Source organism: Engystomops pustulosus, chromosome 4, assembly GCF_040894005.1.
Source record: "Engystomops pustulosus chromosome 4, aEngPut4.maternal, whole genome shotgun sequence".
NCBI classification, from domain to species: Eukaryota; Metazoa; Chordata; class Amphibia; order Anura; family Leptodactylidae; genus Engystomops; species Engystomops pustulosus.
In genome coordinates, this window is record NC_092414.1 from 63,229,199 (window position 1) to 63,251,783 (window position 22,585).

Here is a 22,585-nt window from a genome sequence, read left to right on the forward strand (position 1 = left end):
CTCGGACTTCCTGCCCTAACAACAACTTCACCACTGTCTGACAACCGTGTCTCCTCATCGTCGGACACCTCTTTACACACTTCTTCCACTACGTCAAGAAGGTCATCATCACCCACAGACTGCGACTGGTGGAAAACCTGGGCATCGGAAAATTGCTCAGCAGCAACCGGACAAGTGGTTTGTGACTGTGGGAAGGGTCCAGAAAACAGTTCCTCAGAGTATGCCAGTTGAAATGCCAAATTTTCCTGGGAGGGGGCAGACTGGGGGGGAGGAGGCTGAGGTGCAGGAGCTGGAGGAGTGCCGATTTCGGTGACATGGGTGGACTGCGTGGAAGACTGACTGGTGGACAAATTGCTCGAAGCATTGTCGGCAATCCACGACATCACCTGTTCGCACTGTTCTGGCCTCAACAGTGCTCTACCACGAGTCCCAGTAACTTCAGACATGAACCTAGGGAGTGTAGCTCTGCGGCGTTCCCCTGCTCCCTCATCAGCAGGTGGTGTCTCACCCCGCCCAGGACCACGGCCTCTGACCCCTGCAGTAGTTGGACGCCCACGTCCCCGCCCTCGTCCTCTACCCCTAGCCCTCGGGTTAAACATTTTGAAAATGAAAGTTATAACTTTAATTTTTTTTTAACTTTTTTTTGTGTTTTTTTGTGTTTTTTAGTTTTTAAAACCAAACGATGCTATCCTATTGCTATGGCTATTTTTTAGCCAAGTATGAAAGCACACTGCTATGCCAGATGAGATGACGCTGAGTTATGAAAAAATAAACGTAAAATAAAAAGTAAATGGCAGACTGTGCCTAATTGAAATCCAACCCCTAATAAATTTTCCCACTTCGGTCTTTGCGATGGATATGTGCGTCACTAAGCGCTAAACACAGCGGTCGCAAGTCTCACTCCAAATTCCTCACAATTGGCAAGTAGATGCACTGCAGCAAGGACAGCCACCAGCAGATCAACCAGAAATAAAATATATATAACGCTATTGTAGGCATAAGTAAGCCGTTTGGATTCTCCTTTGGCTATTTTCTAGCCAAGTATGAAAGCACACTGATGAGATGATGCTGAGTTATGAAAAAATAAACGTAAAATAAAAAGAAACTGCCAGACTGTGCCTAATTGAAATCCAACCCCTAATAAATTTTCCCACTTCGGTCTTTGCGATGGATATGTGCGTCACTAAGCGCTAAACACAGCGGTCGCAAGTCTCACTCCAAATTCCTCACAATTGGCAAGTAGATGCACTGCAGCAAGGACAGCCACCAGCAGATCAACCAGAAATAAAATATATATAACGCTATTGTAGGCGTAAGTAAGCCGTTTGGATTCTCCTTTGGCTATTTTCTAGCCAAGTATGAAAGCACACTGATGAGATGATGCTGAGTTATGAAAAAATAAACGTAAAATAAAAAGAAACTGCCAGACTGTGCCTAATTGAAATCCAACCCCTAATAAATTTTCCCACTTCGGTCTTTGCGATGGATATGTGCGTCACTAAGCGCTAAACACAGCGGTCGCAAGTCTCACTACAAATTCCTCTCAATTGGCTAGTAGATGCACTGCAGCAAGGACAGCCACCAGCAGATCAACCAGAAATAAAATATATATAACGCTATTGTAGGCGTAAGTAAGCCGTTTGGATTCTCCTTTGGCTATTTTCTAGCCAAGTATGAAAGCACACTGCTATGCCAGATGAGATGACGCTGAGTTATGAAAAAAATAAACGTAAAATAAAAAAGGAAATGGCAGACTGTGCCTAATTGAAATCAAACCCCTAATAAATTTTCCCACTTTGGTGTTTGAGGTGGATATGTGTGTCACTAAGAGCTAAACACAACGGTAGCAAGTCCCCCTGCAAATTCCTCACAATATGGTACTAGCTGCACTACTAGTGCCAGCAAGCCCAGCCACAAGCAAACAAAAAAAAAAAAGTATAACGTTATTGTAGCCCTAAGAATGGCTGTTGGGTTCTTGTAGAATCACTCCTGCCTAACACTATTCTAATAGAACACCCTAACGCTTTCCCTGACCAGCAGCAGCTCTCTCCCTAGCGGCATCCAGACACAGAATGATCCGAGCAGCGCGGGCAGCGGCTAGTCTATCCCAGGGTCACCTGATCTGGCCAGCCAACCACTGCTATCGACGTGTAAGGGTACCACATCATGCTGGGTGGAGTGCAGAGTCTCCTGGCTTGTGATTGGCTCTGTTTCTGGCCGCCAAAAAGCAAAACGGCGGGAGCTGCCATTTTCTCGAGCGGGCGAAGTATTCGTCCGAGCAACGAGCAGTTTCGAGTACGCTAATGCTCGAACGAGCATCAAGCTCGGACGAGTATGTTCGCTCATCTCTAATGCCCACATAAATGGTTTCTGACTAGCAGTAGTGGATTATAATATAAACAGTCTGGGCCGTAGCCTGGGGTCCAAGCCTTTTAAAGGGTCCATGGCCACACAAACCATCCACCAAATTATAAACTAAGAAGGGCCTTCACCCATGAAATCCTAGTACACCTCTTCCTGTTCTCCATACACAAGTACACAAGAGCCAATTCAAGACCTTTGAAGGTCCTCAAAGAACCTAAAAGCGCTTATTGAAAACAGGTAGTAGGGAAGCATCCCCAATTCCCCAAGAAGCTTGATTCTAGTGCCATACGTAGAAAGTGGATTCCAGACTTTTAGGAGCTATGATATTCATACAGCCAAGGGCCCATGACCGTCTTAAAGAGAACCCGTCATGCAAAATAACCCCCCTAAACTAAATCTATTTTCATAAACTGCCATTAGAAAGCATTGCCTCTATCCCTTCATTGTCCCTCTACATGCCTGTAAACCTAAGCAATGAGGTCCTAAAGCTGTATGCAAATGACCTGTGAAATGTCCAATGAGTCATTAGCATATTCAAGCTGTCCACCTTATTCATGAGTGGGAGGCACAGCCACACCCCACAGTGCTTGACTGACAGCCTGTATAATGGTGTGAGCCTGTATAATGATGTGCTTCCTGGTGCTGGTGGCCACGCCCCCTGCAGCCTGTGTGTGTATAGGAGAGATACAAAAGCTCCAGGCTGCAGCCATGTTATAGCAGAACATGTCAGGTACTTGTGTAGCTGATGTCTGTGTCTCACACATGTGTATTAGGAGCATGCAGCATGTCAGCAGATGCAACACACCAGCAATGCTTTACTATACATGACACACAGACAGGAGTAGGTAGAGGAGAGGGGAGGGGTAACAGTGGTGACATCACTGCCTCTGACCATGTGACCAGCCTCATTTACATAACAAAGAATACATGATTTTATAATGATTAATGTATGAAATAACTAGATAAAGGCTGGGATAGGATCCTTGTGAGCTGCTCCAACAGGTAGTGGTGACAGGACAAGTGACACCAACCTGATGACAGGTGTCCTTTAATCTGCCCCTGGTGACTAGACTGGCAGGTAAGGCGAGGACAAAATGTGTCCCTCCAAAAGCCATAAAATCAATTCGTAATGATAGAGCTTAAAGGTAACCTGTCACCTGGGACCACATTTTCACTAAAGACAGGATGCAGAAGCCCATCACACCTGCAGTGCAAATCTACCTTTCTGCCTTTTCTAAGCATTTGCATTACATTATAATTGTGTGTTATAATTTACCTTGCATCCTGACAAAATCCTGGGGTAGTCACAGGGGCTGGACTTTGGTTTGGATGCATTTCAAAAAACAACATGTGACTTGTTACTAACTCCTCAGATCTTAGCCCCCACCTTTGTGCTCCTGTACAGCTCCTCCCTCTCCCACTGATGTCAGCTCACCCGACTGTGGCCTCTGTGAAGGAGCAGGAGGAGGAGCTGTACAGGTTGAAGAAAAGGCAGAGAGGCATTTTTGCACTACAGGCGGTCCCCTACTTAAGAACACTCGACTTACATACGACCCCTAGTTACAAACGGACCTCTGGATATTGGTAATTTATTCTACTTTAGTCCTAGGCTACAATAAACAGCTGTAACAGTTATCACTGGTGTCTGTAATGAAGCTTTATTGTTAATCCTGGTTCTTGTGACAACCCAACATTTTTAAAATCAAATTGTCACAGAGACCAAAAAAGTTCTGTCTGGGATTACAATGATAAAATATACAGTTCCGACTTACATACAAATTCAACTTAAGAACAAACCTCCAGACCCTATCTTGTATGTAACCCGGGGACTGCCTGTATAGGTGTAATAAGCTTCTGCAACCTGTCTTTAGTGAAAATGAGGTCCCTGGTGACAGGTTCCCTTTGAAGGAAACATATGACCAAGGGTGGATACACACTGGCATGTCAGTTTTGTGTCCATTGTGTTTTGTTTCCATTTTGTTTCCCTTTTTTGTATACATCTATATTTTTTTTACATCTCTTAAGCCCCTTCCACACTGGCGTTTTTCACGCGCGAGTCCTGCGCGTGCATTTGACGCGCAGAACTTGCATTGCACTCTGTCCCATTGTATTCAATGGGTCTTTCTTCATTAGCGTTGTTTTGCATGCGCGTGCTTGCGTTCGTTTTTCACGCCCCATTCAAGTCTATGGAGATGCATCAAGAACGCATTGCACTCGCAATCATTGCAAGTGCAATGCGAGTGCAATGCGTTTTAAACGTAAGGGTTGCTAGGTGACCAGAATAACAGTATTTCCCCTGCTCGCGAACGATCATTTAATTAAAAAAACACAATGAAGAACAGTGAAGAATAGAATAAAAACAGTGAACACAGTGAACACAGTGAACACAGGATCATTTAAGAGAAAAACACAGTGCAGAACACAGTGCAGAATAGATTACAGATGTTCGGCACATCTGCTTACTTGTCGGGAGATACGCGTGGAATGGTGCGCCCAAAATAGCATGTGAAGAACAATATATATGTGTGAAGAACACATTGCAGATGTATTTAAACATCTGCGTTTTTCTGTGTTTTTCTCTTAAATGATCCTGTGTTCACTGTGTTCACTGTTTTTATTCTATTCTTCACTGTTCTTCACATCTGCTAACTTGTCGGGAGATAATATACACGAGGAACAGTGAAGAATAGATTGCAGATGTTTGCAACTTATCAGAAGACATTATTTTTCAATTAAATAACACATTTTAATCCCAACCACCAAATGCGCCGAAAACGCAAAAAAAACGCTAACAACACGCGCGTGAAAAACGCAAAAACGCTAATTACTCCAAGGAAAAATGGAACAAAAACGCAGCCAAAAACGTCAGTTTTTCACGCATTGCACCCTGACGTGAAACGCAACGCTAGTGTGGAAGGGGCCTTATGCTTCCTTTGATCCAGTTTTTTTGAAGGTTTAACATTGGCTTGAAAACATAATACCTGGTTCCCCAGCCTCATCAGTGAAAAAAATCAGTTTTTTTTGCCTTTAGCGATCCGCCTTTTATGGATAACGGATCAGTGGAAAAAACTGAAATGTAAAAACACCCATCAGGGCGTCAGTGAAAATCAAAGGGGCACATTTACTAATGGTCCGCACGGAGCATTTTTCGCCGGGTTTCCCGACTATTTCTGATTTGCGCCTCATTTAAGTGGGGGTTTTGGTGCACGCGATCAGATTTTGGCGTAATTGCGACGACTTGCATGCGACACAAATCGGGGGTGTGTGGCCGACGGACAACCCGACTGTTTCGGACTAAGTGCGGGATTTACAATTCAAATTGTGTCACAAGACAATGCACTTACATACTCCGGCGGACCTCAGTGGGAAAGCGACAGATACAGGAAAATAGACGCACGATCTTGAAGAATCGCGTCGGACTTCATCCTCATCGGAGAATGCACCTCGGGGATCGCAACAGGACCGGGTAAGTAAATCTGCCCCATAGAATCACAGACGAATTACAACACTGGTGTAAAAGAGCCCACGGATCCGTACAGACCAGAAATATGTCAGAAAGTGAGCATAGGATTTTTACAGAGTTTTACTCTGCATCTTGATCTGCTAGTCATTTCTGATATATTGGGGCGGTTTTACTTACCCGGTCCTGTCGCGATCCCACGGTGCGTTGTCCGACGAGGATTTGGGTCTGCCGCGATTCACTAAGGCCGTTCGTCCAATTTCCTGCATGCGTCGCTTCCGCACTGAGATCCGTCAGAGTTCACGTTCTTCTTCTTGGTGCATGTAAGTGCTTGATCTTGCGACACAATCTCGTTTTTAAATTCTGCGGTTTGTCCGAATCCGTCAGTTGTCCGACGGCACTCCCCCCAATTTCTATAGCACGCAGGCCGGCGCTGATGCGGCACAATCCGAACGCGTGCGCCAAAAACTTAAGGCACTTCGGAAATAATCGCGAAACCCAACGAAAGTGCGGCGTTCAGACCCTTAGTAAATGTGCCCCATTGTTTGCTAATACCAGAGTTCAGCTAGACTGTGCAGCATGAGAAGAATTAGCCAACTCTCTTGCTATACTAATTAAATGGAAACCTAGCAGCAGCATCATTGTGCTCTGATCACTGGAAGAATATAAGCTCCATATTAGATTTGTGTGTAACTCTAAAATGTCATAGAAAAGATAGACTGCTATAGATGGCTGTTAGTTGCAGTTCAGGGTCTAAATTGCAGCCTACTCTATCTCAACCCAATTTTGCTGAGGCCACACCCACTTTCTCAGTAAGTCATGATGATAAGGCATCAAAATTTCTAAAAAATGTCTAAAAATACTTCATATATGTGGCTTAAAATAGCGCTAAAATCCAGATGCATTTTGCTTCATATATTTCCTCCATGTTTCTTCCTATGCCTGTCTCAGGGGCATAACTACAGGCATAGCAGCTGCTATGGGGCCTACAGTGCCAAGGGGTCTCAGCAACCAACATACTAAAGAATGTAGGATGTGCACCATTATATCCATTTTATGCTGCACATTGTATAACATATTATGCATATAAAGTGTACGTCTTCCAAAGTACATACCTAAGTTTTCAGCTCAGATAAGAAATATTGAGGAAGGGGACAGCATAATGACAGGACTGGAATATCTTATCTCTACTGCCCTCTTGTTGTCAGCAGCAGGGACAGATCTGTCCAATCTCTGTCAGCTCCATTAACCTGACGGAGCACTGAGACCCCCACTGATCAGCAAGTTAGGCTCTATCGACGGGATAGGGCCTAACTTCAGTTCTTGGGAAAAACCCTTTAAGACAAGAAGTCCGCCTTTAATAAAAGTGCTATTGCTTTTTTGATTTTGGCAAATTATTCTAAAAGAATTGGAGTCACAAAGAATTCAGCATGAAATTTAGGTTTTGGAGAGTTATGATGAGGTTCCATAAGGTGATACAACTGTCTTAAAATACTGGGATCTGCAAATGTACCATAGACTGTTGTGCATGAAAATAGAGAGTTAATTTCTTTGTTCAACAATAAATTTAAATTTTTTTACATCACAAAATAAGACATCCCCTGAAAATAAGACCTATTGCCCCTTTACGCTGTTTTATTTTAGGGGAAACAGGATAATACAAACAATAACATTAATTTGCAGAAATGGGAATACCCCTTTAAGCCCCCACACTATTACCAAAAATAGGTACTCGTATAGGAAGCTCAGAATCATGGACAGAATGTCTCATTGCCTAGTGTTTGTTTTGTTTTCTGTTGTTATTCATCTAAGGCAGTGGTTCTCAACCTTTCTAATGCTGTGACCCCTGAACCACTGATCTAAGGGCTCAATCAGACGGCCGTCTATGGGGATGTATATGCGGCCGCATATACTTCTCCATAGACGGCAATGGTGGCACAACGCCGCTCCGCGCCGCACACTGGGAAAAGATAGAGCAAGCTCTATCTTTGGGTACATTCACACAGCGGTATGCCCGCCGTGCGGGCATACCGCCGTGTGCTGGAGAGGAGGAGGAGGCAGCCCCTCCTCCCTCCATAGAGAATAGCGGCGCACGGCCGCACACACGCCAAAAGATAGAGCATGCTCTATCTTTTTGCGGTGTGCGGGCCGGATCGGTGCCACACATGTGTGGCACCGCATCTGCGACGCGCCGCTATTGCCGTCTATGGGGACGTACATGCGGCCGCAAATTTGCGGCCGCATGTACGTCCCCGCAGACGGCCATGTGAATGTGCCCTTTTCCCGAGTGTGCGGCCGTGCGCCGCTGTTTCCTATGAAGGGGAAATACCGCCGTATGAATGTACCCTTAGAAATATTTGCATGTATATGTACATCTATCTCCTGAAATGTCCACTCAGAGACGGTGAACGCTTGTTTTCTCATGGCAGTTCTTTGTAGAAGTGCAAGGCTCCTTCCAATTGACAGACGATTCTGTATTTCCCTTCCAACTGCCTGCACTGTATACCGTCCCTACATGAAATGTCTGACTAAACAGGTAAGGCAGTGACGTGATTCCAGATGACGCACTTGTTATTTACAGTAATATGAAGTACTGTCACTTTAAACCTGAGACTGCACTTGGTCACGTGTTTCTATTGGGTTGGGTGTGTATTGCTCTGCAGTCCTCATTTTGTGGATTCCTGTTATGTCCCTGTGACATAAGCCTATTCTACTAAGTACAGTTCTGGAGTCTACACCTTCCTTATTGCAGGGAAAAGCTTCAAGAAATCTACGAGGACATCAGTACAGAACTGTAAGTAACTGAGGACCTGACAGTTTATAGGGTTTCATGTTAATATAACTGCATTATTAACAAATAGTTACAGCACTTTTAATGTACATAGTATTTAAGTCTCTCACTATATTCAAGATCTTTTTCTTATATCGCTGATAGAGAACATGTCTGGATTATTAGCGATGTGCTGCTGTGTTTTGTACCCACAATGTTTCATTTTTCACTGAATTTAAAACAGACTAAGCCCGTTATCCTCTTCATTTGCACCTCATTTTAGAGGGTCCCTAGACTAATCGGAGTAGCATCTCATTGCATCCACCAGCGCCACTGACAGGAACCAAGACCCAGAAGCCTGTCAGTACCCACACTGATGGGCTAAGGTACCATGGCTCTGTGCTATGGGCTCTGGGAATACGCTAAGCACTGCACCAAAGTGAACCCTGAAACAGGGATCTGGTTGACTGGTTATTAAAATGGACACATGGCTACTTTAAAAAAAAAAAAAATGGAATGAGGAATTGTAGCAGAGAATGAAGAATGAGAATGAAGAATAATTGTCATGATTCATTTTAAAAGTCAAAAATAAATATGGTGGATGATCAGGAATTGGAGCAAATCTCCCCAGTATGATCACCTTATTACCATATTTATATATAAAAAAAACTTGTCCCGTTGTTTGTATTGTTTTGTGACCGATTAGGACAAAATCAGAAGGTAGCACCTTTTTTCCCAAAATATTGACTAATATACATGAAAAAAATAATGTGGCTTAAATTTTTAAATATGTTTTGAATTTTTTTCCTTGACACCCTACAACACTTTTCATAACGTTGTGAATATTAAAATTTAGAGAGAGTTATCATCACCACATGATTCAGCTTTAGTTACGTCAGATTGGAAATTCCCAGAGGAACATTCCGAGTCCATTCCTAATGTTTAGTAACCTCGGAGGGAGACGGTGCTGAGTCACTGCACTATGTGACCTTAGATACAAATGTACCGAGGCTTACGTAGGAGTTTTATTGTTTTATTGCTGAAGCTGTATGATCTCTCTGTATGTGACATCTCCAACTGTCACGTTACTAAGCAACTAGGCTGTAGAACTGGTTTTTATTTACTCATTCCATACACCATACTAGTATAATAAGAGCGCTCCCCCCCCCCCCCCTATTAGTATGCTCTTCCAGTAGATTGGTGGACAGGATGGAACAAATCTCTCCACGCATTCAGGATTAATGTGGTTGTGGACAAGGATGGTGGAAATTACATTTGTCAGTTTCCCTGCATGCCCTTCCATGCTAACATGGCCGGGCCAGGCCAGAAAGCTGGTGAGGACTACCAGACTATAAGACTCACCAGATTATAAGGTGCACAAATAAATGCCTGCTAAAACATCTAGGTTCATATATAAGGCGCACCCGATTATAAGGCGCACTTGATTATAAGGATGGGTGGTCAGCAGGTGGCAGACCTGTGCACAGTTCATGGCAGCTGTTGTCTGTAAGTACGGTTCATATATAAGGCGCACTGGACTATAAGGCGCACCTTTGATTTCTGAGACGGAGCACAATACAATACAATATGCTGGTGAGGGGGTAGGACTGGTGCTCAATACTAAAGTTTTTATAAATTCCTTCCAATGTTGTTATGTAAATATTTTATCCCTTAAAGGGGTTGTCCACTTTCAGCAAAAAATTGGGTTTGTGTAAGGAATAGTTATGCAATTTTCCAATATACGTTCTTTATCAATTCCTCACAGTTTTCTAGATCTCTGTTGCTGTTGTGGTATATAAAGCTTCTATATTTACTTTTCCTGGATAGAAATTTGACCATGATCATGTGATGGACATTCAAGTGCACACCTTGTTAGCATCACAGAGAGTAATAAGAGCTGTGTCATATAATAAGCCGTGCACCTGTGGCACCATGGACAGATTTCTATCCACTGGAAGTAAACATAGAAGTTTTCTATAGAAGGACAGCCAGCAGAGGTCTAGAAAACCATGAGGAATTGATACAGAAAGTATATAGAAAAATTGTATAACTTTTCCTTGCACAAACCATATCAATTATTTGCTGAAAGTGGACAACCCCTTTAAATTCAGAAAACCCTTTATTGCAGCAGAACCCAAAAACTATCTTAGACATTTCAACCACACTAAAAGGATCATTTACTCCATTTTTCACATCAGTATGCTCCATGATTTCCACAGAGACCATACTGACCTTCATTGTCTATGTGGCTATTCACATCTCCCTATTTTGTCAGTGACCTGAGGTTCACTAGAAATAAATTGCAGCATGCACCATTTCTTTCACGCATGTGGAACCCGAACATGGAAGTGAATTGGTTCGAATATCACGCGGATGACATTTAAGTAAACTTTTTTCTCAGATGTTGCTGGAAAACCTGGTCTTCTGCCATCTAATTTTTGAAACCGGTCAGTTCTTTTTGTGCAGCAAATGAAAGATTATCTGTAAGACAGATAGCGGTTTTCCCATACAACACCTCTTACTTTCTCACAATATGTATATACGTGTTAGTTCCTGACGCAGGTTATAGTGCAATACACTGATCCATGTGGGCTGTGACCTCTTAGCATATCCTGTGCGACCTGCAGAGTGGGGAGAAATCAATTGTAAATTTTATAATGGATATACCGGTATATGAACATTTTTTTTTCTTTTCTAAATTCTTATTTTTTTGACTGCCACAGAAATGTCAACAGAAGACAAAGAGGCACAGGAGGACGAACTATTAGCCCTTGTGAGTATTTACCCTGAAGAAGAATTTAAGAGGAAGGATGCTGTTCCAGGGGGAGAAATTCAATTGTTTTTGGACCTACCTTCAGACTTTGTAATATCTATAAAAAGTGAGTAATGACATAATAATTAGTAGTATGTTGGTAGTATTTTATTCTTATTATTTATTGTGACAAGTAAGAAAAAATAAATAAATAAAAGAAGTTATTTAAATGATACAAAATTATGTCTATATGCTCAGTTATACCTTGATCTAGAACTTGCTGCTGATAGCCCAAGCAACTGTTCATTTTGAAGTTGGTTGAGTGATATCTGGCCAAGACTATTCTTATAACCTTAACACAGTCTTGCTTTTACCATGCTTTTCCTATTTCTAATATAATAGCTAGAGATTGCACCATGACTGCTAGATATCCCGTATGCCAATCACAGAGCCACCCATGGCAGCCATACTGTTTACTTGCTTTTCAATTTTCTGACTAAAAAAGAGGGGATACTTATCAGAGGAGCTGCACACCCAGAGATTGTCCCAATAAAGTGTCAATATAGATTCATAGATAAAATTTAGGGGTTGCGCTTGAGAACTCCTTCTCTCCCAGACAGGTGACAAGCATATGATGAAAACGGTGAAAAGCAATTTCACATCCGGAGTAGTTGAGGAAATAAAGCACTTCTATGTTCACACAATCTCCCATATAGACAAATATACTTCGTCCATATCCACTGAATGGAAAGTATAGGTAGCGACATAGTGTAGGTTATCAAAGGGTAATTCACCAATTTATTGATAAAAATAAACACACAAAGGTATATATAAAAAAGCCTATAATATAAAAGCAGTCCGTGCACCGCCAAACGGTTTTAGCCTGTTAGGTTTCACCCAATTACGGCTTCTTCCAGGACATGCCTCTGGGTCGGGCTAAGACCGTCTGGCCTGCAGACGGACTGAACATAGAAGTGCTTCATTTCCTCAACTACTCAGGACGACTTGAAATTGCTTTTCACTGTTTTCATCTGTCTGGGAGAAAAGGAGTTCTCAAGCGCAACCCCTCAATTTCATCTGTGATTCTGTTTACTTGACAGCCACAGCGTCAGATATAACGTTTTCCATGATAACCAGTTCCTTCTATAATAAGACATTATGATAGGACACGATACGCATCCCGCGTGCAAAAAACTACACCCAACTTAAAGCCTAAAACTAAATTTTGCTTAAACTTTTTAACAGACTTTGCATAGACTAATAGTACAAGGGTAACACAATGTAAGCATTCAGTGTTATCAAAATACTAACACCATTTTTGTACTTTTTTGAAGGTGACAGTGCAACAAACTCCTTTATAGACAACTTTGAAAACACAGTGTCCTTTCTTCCACCAATTGTGTTGAATTTTGAACTTCCTCCTGGTTACCCTTCTACTACAGCTCCAAACTTTACACTCAGTTGCAAGTGGCTTTCACCAAAACAGGTTAGTTTTAAGATTGTATACCAACAATATTCACCAAGCAAGTTGTATTTATTTAGTAATTTTCCTTTTTCTTTCTCCTGTTTTAAAGGGGTTTCCCACCAAGAAAAGTTAGGCCCTATCCATGGGATCCATTGCTGATCAGTGGGGGTCTCAGTGCTGACGCTTGGCAATTTCCGTCAGCTCCATAGAGATTAACGGTCAAGCACGGCCGTCTGCTCCATTAATCTAACAGAGCGACAAGGGGTCTGACGGACCCTTGTTTTCGGGATCTGCTGGGGTCTCAGCACTGAGATCCCTACTGATCAGCAAGTTAGGCCCTATCCCATGGATAGGTCCTAACTTTCCTTCATGGGAAAACCCCTTTAAGCTCTGCAGGAGTACGATTACACTGGCAGTTATGCAATTACCCCAGTATACCAATATTTCATAATAAATGTATTATTTATGGAAATTTTTAAGTTAACAGAAGATTGGCTGTGCAGATTACAAAACAACAATAAACAGGAAACACTTACCGTATATACTCGAGTATAAGCCGACCCGAGTATAAGCCGAGGCCCCTAATTTTACCACAAAATACTGGGAAAACCTATTGACTCGAGTATAAGCCGAGGGTGGGAAATGCATTGGTCACAGCCTCCCCAGTATATAGCCAGCCAGCCCCTGCCCCAGTGTATATAGGCAGCAAGCCCCTGCCCCAGTGTATATAGCCTGCCAGCCCCTGCCCCAGTGTATATAGCCTGCCAGCCCCTGCCCCAGTGTATATAGCCTGCCAGCCTCTGCCCCAGTGTATATAGCCTGCCAGACCCTGTCCCAGTGTATATAGCCTGCCAGACCCTGCCCCAGTGTATATAGCCTGCCAGACACTGACCCAGTGTATATAGCCTGACAGACCCTGCCCCAGTGTATATAGCCTGCTGCACCCTGCCCCAGTGTATATAGCCAGCCAGCCCCTGCCCCAGTGTATATAGCCTGCCGGACCCTGCCCCAGTGTATATAGCCCGCCAGCCCCTGCCCCAGTGTATATAGCCCGCCAGCCCCTGCCCCAGTGTATATAGCCCGCCAGCCCCTGCCCCAGTGTATATAGCCTGCCAGCCCCTGCCCCAGTGTATATAGCCTGCCAGACCCTGCCCCAGTGTATATAGCCTGCCAGACCCTGCCCCAGTGTATATAGCCTGCTGCACCCTGCCCCAGTGTATATAGCCTGCCAGACCCTGCCCCAGTGTATATAGCCTGCCAGACCCTGCTCCAGTGTATATAGCCTGCCAGCCCCTGCCCCAGTGTATATAGCCTGCCAGCCCCTGCCCCAGTGTATATAGCCTGCCAGACCCTGCCCCAGTGTATATAGCCTGCCAGACCCTGCCCCAGTGTATATAGCCTGCCAGACCCTGCCCCAGTGTATATAGCCTGCTGCACCCTGCCCCAGTGTATATAGCCTGCCGCCGCTGCCAGACAGATCGCACAGAAGATATACAGGGGTCGCCGGAAAGGTGAGTTTAGATATATTTATTTTTTTGACTCGAGTATAAGCCGAGTTTGGGTTTTTCAGCACATTTTTTGTGCTGAAAAACTAGGCTTATACTCGAGTATATAAGGTAGTTTTTTTTACTTACTTATGACTGTGTGAGCAGCAAAAGATATAGCATGTCCTATTCCTGCCCGTGTTTACAGTTCACCCGTGGATGACACATGGGATCACCAGTTCACCTTAGGTGTTAGAAAGAATAGGCCCATTATCAATATAATAGGATGCTACATGCCGGATGGCCTGTGATGGCTAACCGGTAAATTCGTGGAAGCCACATGCTGTCATTAATAGTGTTGCAGGGTCCATATTTTTGGAGCAATTCGTGCAGTAATTTACACTGGGATGTTACATTGTAACAAAATTGGCGCATGACCAAAAATGGTGTTAACTAACGCCACATTCGTGAAGGTGAAATAGGACTTGGTTGACCAGCCTTTTAGCTGCTCTAATGGAGGGCCAAAAAAGTGTCGGGAAACTAGAAGTACTGGAAAAATTGTGGGATTAAAAAAAAGGTGTGAGAGTGTGGAAAACAGTTTTTTTGTGGTGCCAACACTTCATAAATATGGCACAGGAATTTCTAACACTAACTATGCACCCAGACCACCAAAAAATTGGTGTAAACACAATATTGAATGCCACGATGGAGCCAACAAAGGTTTTAGTTTTAAAGCTGAAACACAGTAAGGCACATTTACTATGGGAGTTTTCTGTTGGACTTTACACATTCTTTTAGGTGCACGGTTTGCAGCTTGGACAGGCATCGATGAATGAGTTGTTTGCAGCGCTAGAATGCCCTAGGCATTTTATAAAAACTGCCTAGAGTATAAGCCTAGTTTTTCAGCCCAAAAAAATGTGCAGAAAACCCTAACTCGGCTTACACTTGAGTAAAAAAAATATAGGTTTTACCAGGTTTTTGTGGTAAAATTAGGGGCCTTGGCTTATACTCGGGTCGGCTTATACTCGAGTATGTACGGTAATTGCAGGCATCTCAAAAGCATTGTAAACATGTTAAGATGTTATGATATGTTGAGTACATTTGGTGGTGATGGCCTTTAGCACTATTTCTCAATGTACCCATTTGGATAATAATATTCATGCACAGCATCAGTTGGAAGTGTCTTGATCCAAGTGTAACAATATACTTTCAATAGTGTTGTTTACTATATTTTTATCCTCTTTCAGCTCACTCGGTTGTGCCAGCATTTAGATGACCTCTGGGAGGAGAACAGGGGGTCGGTGGTCTTGTTCCCATGGATTCAGTTTCTGAAGGAAGAGACGCTTGACTACTTGAATATAACATCTCCATATGAAATTGAGGTTCCCAGTAATGGGTTACAGAGCTGGACACAATCCCCTGAGAAGACCTTTGGTGCTGGGGAATGGCCATCACTTGATAAGAGGGCCATACAGGACGTGCAGTCAGCGTCTGCCCTGGTCAGATGCATCTTGGACTTCAATGAAGCTCAAGAACAGAAAGCTTTTGATGTCAGGCAATTCTTGTGCAATATTTGTTTTATGGAGAAGCTAGGAAGTGACTGCACCCACTTTAAGGATTGTGAACATGTGTACTGTAATATCTGCCTCAAAGACTACTTTGAAATCCAGATTACACAAGGAAAAGTCCATGCACTAATTTGTCCTGATCCTGAGTGCAAGTCTATTGCAACACCTGCTCAGGTAAGTAAAAATTCACAAAGGTTGGATTTGTGTTTTTAATTTCTCTTTTTCTTTGCAAACACAGTTATAATATAAAGGATCACAAAAGGAATTAACATTCAATAGATCATTTCATTGTTCATATCACCATTATCAGACATCTTTTATTAATAATATAAAGTGTAAATAAAGCATGTGTTTTGCATGTATTAATAAAGGTGAAGGAGTAGGACATACGTAATACAGATCAGTTCACTTTCCACTGTGCTGTCACTTGTAGTTTACAGCTAAAAATTGACGGGTCTTTTTTTAGAATAGCATAATTACTAATCTCATTTTTCTGAAAGATAGATTTGTTGGGTAGAGAACGTGCTGGCTGGAGAGTTATCAAACGTGTATGAGAGCCAGACTGTTGCTAATCTCTTCTAAATCTCCCCTCTACATCTCTTCATCGCTTATCTCAGATCCAGTATTAATTGACCTCCTCCACCAGTTTCTTGCTCCAAAGGGGTCTTGCCCATACTATGTCATTGGGGTGGGTCCCAAAAATGTAAGTTTGCAAGCCCTGTCAATATCCTATATCCCCCCCCCCCCTACGTGCCCACAAATCATAAACTCCCCCCATTTACTTGTCCAAATGCTGTATAATTCTGGCCTTAGTGCCCCCCAAATAGTACATTGTCCCCTTCCTCTTAGGCTTCCCACTTATTAAGTCCCCTTTTCTGTAGCTCCCTCCTTTTGTAGCCCCCACTTATATGTTACAGTAGCCCCCTGATTTATGCCCCTTTTATAGATGCACTCCATCTATAATGCCACCTACCCACCTTATTTCCTTTTTAATCATAGAGTGGAACCAGGCATTCCACGGCCCAGTCTTCCGCTACAGGAATAGTATATGGGAACTCTACAGGCCAGGGCAGTCCAGCATGGAACCTATCCATGGCTTTATGATACATGATGACATTGTACATTCTTTTGCATAAAATGTCCTTCTGCCATCAAAGGAAATCTACTATCAAGATCAACAGCCAGATCATAAAGTGGCTATGGTAGCCCTTCTGTCTCATTAGCATAATTTTAAAACATGATTTTATAAGGAAGTAGCCCATGGATATCAAATAGTCCCACAGTCACTGTGCTTGGATCTATGAGTGAGTGTCACTGGTTTATCATGATGGATTTTGATGGTAGATTTCCTTTAATAAATAATGCTTATTCAAGCCCTGGGGGCCATAGCTATGCCTCTGACATGATCACTTCCTTCAAGTTGCTAGTGCGGTTATAAAGAGACTCTGATATATATCTACAGCTCATGTTGCCCAAGTCCCTGCTTATACTGGACAATTATTATGATTGTATGCAATAAGGTAAAGTAAGGTTGTGACATGGATGTCAGAGGAACTTGGGTGTGCTAAGAAAACATTTCCCACAACATTAATACATCTTAAAGGAAACCTACCATTTAGAATGGTAGGGGTAAGCTGTAAGTACCGAAGCCTCTTCTGCTCTAAAGTTTAAAAAGTGTTAAAACCGCGGTACCGTGGTTTATAACACTAACGAAAGTAAGTACCGGCACCAGCTCACCCTGAGCTGGTGCTCGGTACTTACAGTCTACCCCTACCATTCTAAATGGTAGGTTTCCTTTAACCAGTCTGACCTCGTTACTCGTGCCAGATATCCTCCTTTGACTCCTTTCATCAACAAGTCATTGGGGGTCATTTATCTTTTTATCTGTGTTGTGTTACTAGTTTTTGTCCATCTTTTTTTTTACCTCTAAGCACCTTTTGATTTATTATTTTGTCTGCTTAGTTATTTTTTTTTGTGTGACTTTTTTAAAGAAATTTCTCAAAAATGTCAGTTGTTTGTGCCAAAAAATTTTGCACATGTAAAATAGAAGATAAAGCTGCCTTACTGACAATAAACTTATGCCCGGTGGACTTCTGTGCACATTTAGGAAAGTTGCCAAAAAGGCGCAAAAATTGCAACGCGCCAAAAAAAGTAGCACGAAAGATAGAAAAAAAAGAGATACCGTAAATAATTTACATGCATTTACATGCACAGGATCTCAATATGTAGAATACACACCGTTCTCGGTATATGTTCAACACTATTCAATGAAAAAAACACAGTTTTTTAATTTGTTTGATAAAACATATTCTAGTAATAAGGATAATGATAATAAATTATCTGCTGACAAAGATGACGTTTTTGAGTATAAATGCAATAGGAAATTCTTCATATTCATGGTTACTTGCAGGTAAAGAATCTGGTTGGGGAGCAGATTTTCAGCCGCTATGATCGTCTCCTCTTGCAGTCAAGCTTGGATTTGATGGTTGACGTTGTTTACTGCCCACGTCCAAGTTGTCGGACACCAGTGATGCAGGAGCCGGGGGGTACAATGGCCATTTGTTCTGTCTGCAAATATGCATTTTGTATCTATTGCAGAAAGGGCTTCCATGGACTTGCCCCTTGCAGAGTAAATGCAGGTATGTTCAAAAATAATAGTGTTTGTTATACACTATTTATACTATTTTGTATTAAAATAATATATTTATAACCTATCAATAGGATATCAGATTGGCGGTGACCAGCACTGCTGTGAAGTTAGTGAAGTAGAGGATAAAACAGTTATAGAAACAACTAAGTGATCACATAACTAGAGGGCACCATTGACACCACCACATACATATGAATGTCTAATAAATGTCATCAACACAGCAATCATATACAGGCAATTGTTTTTCTAAATCCGGTCATTTTATTGACAACTTCCAAAATATTTTCCATTTTCATACACAAGAAAAACCCATAGACAAACAACCCTACAACCCCCCCCCCAATCTCCCTCTAGGAATAGTTAGTCCAAGTCCCAGACACTCTCTTCATCCATTCAGTAGATGGTTACTTGTGTAAGGCTGGGTTATTAATACACTTTAGAGTTGATCACTGGTTAATTTTTAATGTGGAATTAATCATCATGAAATAATGTAGAAACAAAAGGCTTGTTTTAGGTGATTCATAAGGGTGGGCTGCTATAAGATGTTTATAGATAGATAGTGGACATATTTTCCTTTTCCCACCAGAAAAACTTGTTGAATTGACCAAAGAATATCTGGCGGCCGATGACAAAGGAAAGAAAGAACTGTTGAAAAGATTTGGCCAGTTAAAGAAAGTTGTTGAAGAGATGAAGAGTAATGAGTGGGTAAAGGGGAACTCCAAGCCGTGTCCAAGCTGTAAAGTTCCCATTGAGGTAAAATATCATAGATAGAGAACTACCTTATATGTCTGTTATTTATTAGGTTCCTTCCTCACAACTTGAAGTTATTTCAATGGCTTCCTAAAGTCTTTTATGTCATCTGATTAAAGAACTGTTCAAATGATCTAGCTATCCATCCACCCACTATCTGAAGATATTGAAAACCAGCACATCATATTATTTCCCCCTCAAATGCAAACATCCCAAAAAACCCAAATAATATTCCCCTTAAAGGGAACCTGTCACCAGGAGACCTCTATTTTAGCCCTCCACACTTCCCCATAGAGCAATGCATGTACACTGCTAAACATCTTTTATGTAAAGAATCAACTTTACAGAGAAAAAGAACTTATATTTTACCTTTGAAAGACCTGTGCAGTGTGACTACTTCAGTCGCCAAATGGGCGAGTTGTCAGCGTAGTGTGGCGCATGCGCAGATGAATGCGGGGACCTTGCGGCCGGCACTGCTTCATCTGCGCATGTCTGTGCGCACAGCACAAGCTATGCTGACCGCGCAGGTGCGAGAATGCCAGACGCGGTCAGCGAGAGTTGCGGCAAGCAGGCGGGACGTGAGTAGGTGACGTCAAATAAAGACGAGGGGGGATGAGGGGCGGTAATATTGATTTGAAAATGAGACACTGAGGAGACGTTTCCCGAGGGTGGGGGGGAATATACTCCTCTTCAACCCCGCCCATTTGGCGACTGAAGTAGTCACACTGCACAGGTCTTTCAAAGGTAAAATATAAGTTATCTTTTTCTCTGTAAAGACGATTCTTGCGATAAAAGATGTTTAGCAGTGTACATGCAATGCTCTATGGGGAAGTGTGGAGGGCTAAAATCGAGGTCTCCTGGTGACAGGTTCCCTTTAACATAAGACAAATCTATAGCTTCCCAAAAAAATCACTAAGTAAATTGTTGATGTACAGCGTTCCTTAGCATATTTTTTTCTTTGACAGAAAATTGATGGATGTAATAAAATGACCTGCAGCGGATGTAATCAGTACTTCTGCTGGATCTGTTTGAAGATACTCCCTCAAGACGACCCGTATAAACATTTTAACCCTCCTCAACGTTGCAGAACTCGGTAAGTGTGCGGTAATATGTCATGTGGATTTCATCTGATACACAGAGAATGGAAAAGGAAGCAAACAGCACCATCTGTGTGTTGGCAGAATCAAGGCACTGCAGCTTGTTAAAACTTGCTGCTTTTTAAACTTGTTCGATGTCAGTGTTACAATAATGGGTTGTTTGGGTTTGGGGGCAAAATATAACAAATATCGCATACTCACCCTCTCTGGCGCTTCCATTCAGCACGGTGGCAATCATTACCACCGACCGCTGTGTCAAGAGGCTGGTAGTGATGTCACCTGCAGCAGCCTGTAGCTGTTCCTGTAGTAGACGTGCAACTGTCAACACCGTGTCAAAGCATTCTCTGTGTATAAACAGAGGCCAGTGTTGATGGACTGCATGGGAGCACTGGAGATGGAGTATGTTCAGTTTGTCATTTACATTTTTTTTAATACCCCTGGGTATATATATGTATCAAAAAAATATATATATACACACACACAACCCCTGTAATACGTTACCAAATTTATGAAACAATGCGGAACTTATGGATGGAATATGAGAATAATTTTCTGTGTTTATTTATTTACAGATAACATAGGTTGAGATATTTCTACACAAAAGTAGAAGACTGATTTAACTGCAAAATTGTATAACCATGCTGAAGATACCAAGAAGAAAATATTATTTATTCCACAACCAACTAAATAATGTTTTTTTTCCTCTGGTGTTATAGAAAAATAAATAATTACCCCAATCCAATTTACAGTACATCATGTACCTTTTTTTTAAAAGGGACAAAGAATAAAATTTCATGTGGTATTTGAGTTCTGTGAGGCTGAATTCGTATGTTCCGTCTAGCGTTTCAAAACGCTATCCAGATGGAATCGGGAGGGTAACGGAACGTGTGAACACAGCCTGAATAAATTATTTAAGGGGGGGGGGTCTAGAAATTTTTACTTTTTTTTGTTGGGGTTGGGAGGTGTTGGGCTTGATTTATCTTTTTTTTTTTTTTTTGCAACTTTTGGATTCCAAAGATAAATCAGGCACAACCATTGGTAAACTTGCCCGCAGAGCACTTTGCTGGGCAGATGAAGAAGTTGCAAATTTTTGTGAAAATCTACAAATGGGCCCAAAGAGAAAAAGCAAAGATGAATAACCCCAATAATGTATACTAAAACAAATCAAGTTAACTCAGTGGCAGTAGACGCACTCTGCACAAGCGCAGTAGCTCCAATACGTCAGTTGGCAACGTGTTGGCAGCAGGTGCGTCTCTGGCAGCAAACAGGTACTGCTGTCGGAGAAGTGACGCAAAGATGACGCGATGAGTGTGTAGGTAGGTACGCAGGGGTGACTGGGAAAGTGGAGTAGCCCTCGCCCCGGAGCCGTCTAAGGCTACTCCACTCCCACAGTAGCCTCTGTAATTCATTTGCATAAGGAAAGACTTAAAAGTTATTTCAGTAATGGCTGCATACAAGAATTAGATACAAAACTTGTGCAGATGCTTCACTGAGGGGGAATCTACATCGTGAACTACTTCAGAAAATAGATTTTTGATGGTAGATTTGTCTTAAAAACAAAATAGACAGTTTAATGGACAGTTTCAACACTCAATCCCGGCGACCCACCCTGGATATTCCATGCCTCTCTCGCTTATTCCAACTTCTCTTCCCTTACTGACGAGAAAATTTCCTCAATGCTGTCAAGCTCACATCTCATTACTTGTGTGATTGACCCAATTCCATTGCATCTTATTCCCAAGCTCACCACTGTGCTTATCCCAGCTCAACTCATCTCTAACCTTTCACTATACAGTACACTGGTAATGTTCCATCTTCCTTTAAACATACAACTGTCACACCCATCCTAAAGAAGCTATCGCTGGACCCATCTATTCCGCTGAACCATCTCACTATTTCACAAACAAAAATGTAGTCAGCTCACCCTGATGGAAAGGCTTGTAGCACCTGGGATCATCCATGCACGGATCACTCTGGCTTGAGAGCAGCAACTTGAAAGAAAGGAAAGAAGGGAAAGCCACTTCACAAGATCCAGCTATCAAGGAGACGCCAGGTAATAAAATCTTCAAGGCTTTATTCTTTGATTAAAAACACATGGTAGCCAGGGGATACATACAACACATCAGGACGGTCTACAGGTTTCGGATATCACATATCCTTATTCATGACTACTCCTGGGATATACTCAAGGAAATAAATACTGGTTGGGTGGAAACACGTGATGG

General features: G+C 42.3%; 1 protein-coding gene across 1 annotated transcript; it reads left to right on the forward strand.

Annotated features, from left to right (window-relative positions):
* Positions 1–8,445: 8,445 nt before the first annotated feature.
* Positions 8,446–21,102, forward strand: LOC140126540 (E3 ubiquitin-protein ligase RNF14-like). The gene is made up of 8 exons (XM_072146105.1): positions 8,446–8,618; positions 11,318–11,473; positions 12,681–12,832; positions 15,543–16,037; positions 18,274–18,502; positions 19,100–19,266; positions 20,229–20,356; positions 20,933–21,102. Exons 2-8 carry the CDS (start codon positions 11,320–11,322, stop codon positions 20,934–20,936), a joined length of 1,329 nt encoding a protein of 442 aa, XP_072002206.1. The 5' UTR covers positions 8,446–8,618; positions 11,318–11,319; the 3' UTR covers positions 20,937–21,102.
* The last annotated feature ends 1,483 nt before the right edge of the window (positions 21,103–22,585 follow it).